This window comes from Octodon degus, unplaced genomic scaffold (assembly GCF_000260255.1).
Source record: "Octodon degus isolate 3935 unplaced genomic scaffold, OctDeg1.0 scaffold00007, whole genome shotgun sequence".
NCBI lineage: Eukaryota > Metazoa > Chordata > Mammalia > Rodentia > Octodontidae > Octodon > Octodon degus.
In genome coordinates this window covers 22,141,385-22,144,665 of record NW_004524583.1, presented here as the reverse complement: position 1 = coordinate 22,144,665, position 3,281 = coordinate 22,141,385, and the positions used below count along the sequence as shown (strand labels likewise).

At 39.3% G+C, this 3,281-nt stretch overlaps 1 protein-coding gene across 1 annotated transcript in view; it reads left to right on the top strand.

Moving 5' to 3' along the window:
• The window catches only part of Slc38a6 (solute carrier family 38 member 6), a 64,959-nt gene that overhangs the window by 26,117 nt on the left and 35,561 nt on the right, over positions 1–3,281 (top strand). Inside the window, exon 5 of the mRNA XM_023701592.1 lies at positions 1,491–1,530. Coding sequence (XP_023557360.1) covers positions 1,491–1,530 — 40 coding nt within the window. The remainder of the gene's footprint in view (positions 1–1,490; positions 1,531–3,281) is intronic.

Genomic DNA, 3,281 nt, shown 5'->3' with positions numbered 1-3,281 from the left:
AAAGAGACTAATATATATCAGAGACAGACCTTATGAGTGTAAAGGGAAATGGAAAAAAAAAAAAAAAATGATGGGAGCAAGAAAAGAAAAAATTATCAGTGTACTTTCTGCTCATCAATAAACTTAATTCAATACTGAAACCTTTTAATACATTTCATCCTGATGAAGGAAAACAATGACTTGAAGAATTTTAGGTCAGTAACAGCTTGTTTTAAGCAGTCCTTGTTAATATTATATTTTTTGAATAAAACAGAATATTATAAAAATAAAATTATAGAAGGGCTATTTTCAAAGGCACTAATTCAGAGATCTTATTACTTAAAGAGTTGAACAATGCTAAAAAGATTGCCTAGTTCTCCCATCACTTATGAGTAAGAAAATTAAGGATCTAAGCAGTTAAGGGCTGTTAGAACTCAAGGATATATAGACAGCTAGTTTCTACATGGTGAATCTGGGAGGTAAAAGATATGGCTATACAAAGGGGAGAAAAACCTATTCATACATTCCAATTAACTTTGCTTGTAAAGTACAAAAGAAATCTTTAAATAATGAACTAGATAGCCTTGTGTCTTACATCCAAATAACATAAAACTTGAACGAAACAGAAACTATTCCTACATGTAGTTTAATCAAGGAAGAAAATATTGTATAAGAAAACTCTCTGTTTAATGATCTCTAAGCATAAATCTGGTGTAACCACTGCCATCGTCATCATTTCACATGAGTATTTCCTGCACCTCGTGCAGCAGCGGTCTAAAAGGAATGTACATGCTGGGCTTCATGAGGCATCCCTGTATTTCCAGCACTCTGGGAAGCTGAAACAGGAGGATTACAAGTTTTAGGCCAGCCTGGGCAGCTTAGCAATTTAGCCAGACCCTGTCTCAAAATGAATGGATTTTTGAGCTTTCTTTTCCTTAGAGTCTAGGGTGGTCATAATTTTAATATGTATACCGTTCATAAAGGCAAGAATACTAGGCAGTATACTCTTGAGTGAAGAGCTGTTATTTACTTCCTACCTCCACAGCTGGGTTACAGCTTTCCTGTTTTCTCCTCTCCAGGCTCTCAAAGGCTAGGTGAGGTCAACGGGATGTACCCAGGACTGTATCATTTTTTTAGGCAGTGCAGCATTGCCAACTGCCCCCCCCCCCCCCCCGCCCAAGCTATCTTCTTCTCTATACTACTGCAGAATGGTAAAACCAGGAAGGAAGGGATCATGCGGCTCCCCGAATTGATTTTCGGCTTCTTCTACTTTGATAACCATTGATTACACTAACTTTTAACACTTTTAACTGTTCAAAAATGGCTGTCAAGAACATTTTCAAAAATTTTCTTTATAGTAGCTGTAGAATTATTATAGCTGGCAAATTTTATGTTTTGCAGTTTCTTCACTCACCATTTGGGCATCTGTTTGATAGTATTGGATTTTATTAAAATATTGACTTTTATATTATTTCCCCCTTAATCTTCGGAATGCATTTATTCTTTTATAGGTGGTGGTAGCAGGCACCATAATAATTCAGAATATCGGAGGTAAGTAATTGAAACTGTGTTGTTTAACATAGCTGTGATGCAAATAAATGTCTTCGCGTTTGGTGTGCATGTAGTGCCAGCACTCAGAAGGTTGAAGCAGGAGAACTGCTATAAGTTCAAGGCTACCTTGGGCTACATAGTGAATTCAAGGTCAGCATGAACTACACAGCGAGACCCATTCCGCAAAACAAAATTGTCTTTGGTTTCTTGAGTTTTTATAAGTCTAGCGGGAAACTGAATCCTGTGTGAAAAATCCTGAAAATCGCAGAACCTCTTTGTGTTGGCCTCATTACTCTTTCTTGGAAACTTCTTAGCAGCACTTGTAGTAATGTTTCTAAATTCAGTTCTAGTTAAACCCTGATTGCAGTCTTGTTATTCAGTCTTCAGCATACTTTTAAAGCTTTGGCTTTCTGTGATTGTGATGTTGGTAGGGTACAGTTTAGGAAAACTCTCCAGTTGACTCCAAAATATTTCCTCTACTGTTGTCCTCCTAATTCCCCCTCTCCCTGGAAGATACTACTTCAGAGGGAATGAACAATGAGGTGTGGACTAACAGTGTCCCTGGGAACTAAGAAATTCAAAGTACCCAGGTAGAGGCTGGGCTAGGTGTTTAGGTAGCTTTGTGGAGAGCTCTTGTTGAGAACATTCACAGGACTCTTGATTTGATCATCGGTACTAGCAAAAAGATAACTAAATGAGTCAATAAGACCAAGTGGTTTAACAACTAAATATGAGACAAATAAGCATTCTTATGTTATCCTTTATCTAGTTTCTATTAACAAATGATTCCACAATTTTTTTTTTTTAATTTTTTGTGGAGAAAAAGTATGTATTTAGAATTAGTGAGCTCAAGGGCTGCTGGCGAGATAGCTCAGAAGACTAAGTGCCTGCTTAGGCAAGTGTGGGGGCCAGCTTTCAATCCCTGGCACCACATGCTGCACTGGCCCCACCCCCAGGCATGCTGAGCCAGTGATTGAGTCCGGGTGTGGTAGCGCTCATCTGTATTCCCAGTGCTGTGGAGGCTGAAAACGGGAGAATCAGTGTGAGTCCAAGCTGCATAGTGAGACCCTGTACAAAATACAAAAAAACAAAAAACAAAACCTTAGAATTAGCCAGCTGGACTCAGTTTAGATAATTTCAGTTTTGTTGGCACATATCCAGTACATCATAATCAGGAGCCAGTCAAACATATGCGTTCTTCTCTCCATCAGGCCTGATTAGGTATTGACCTTGGCAACATCGATGTCCTAGAGCGTCTTTACAGCTTGTTTGATCCAGTGCTTATTAGCTTTGCCATCCACAATGAACACAAGTGTGTTATTGTCCTCAGTCTTTTTCATGGCTGACTCTATGGTCAGGGGGAACTTGATGACATAGTGGTCAAGCTTGTTTCTCCTAGGTGCTCTCTTCCAAGGGTTTTTGGGCTGCTTCTGGAGCTGCAGTGTCTTGGGACAGCGGGAGGTGGGTGACGTTTGTCTTCTTTTTGTAGATGTGGATGCCTTTCAGCATGGCTTTCTTGGCCTTCAGAGCTTTTGCTTTGGCTTCAGCCTTGGGAAGGGCAGGGGCTTTCTTCTTCACCTCTGGCTCCATCTTGGTACCCCACAAATTTTTTAAGAACTATTTAGAGATGGGTATTCCATTGCCATTTAAATATTGTAGGTATGTGAATTCAGCAAAATAATCCAATATAGTCCAGTAGTCCATAATAGTAGTGGGTTATCTGTAGTACTGGCAATGTCAGAAGTTATTAA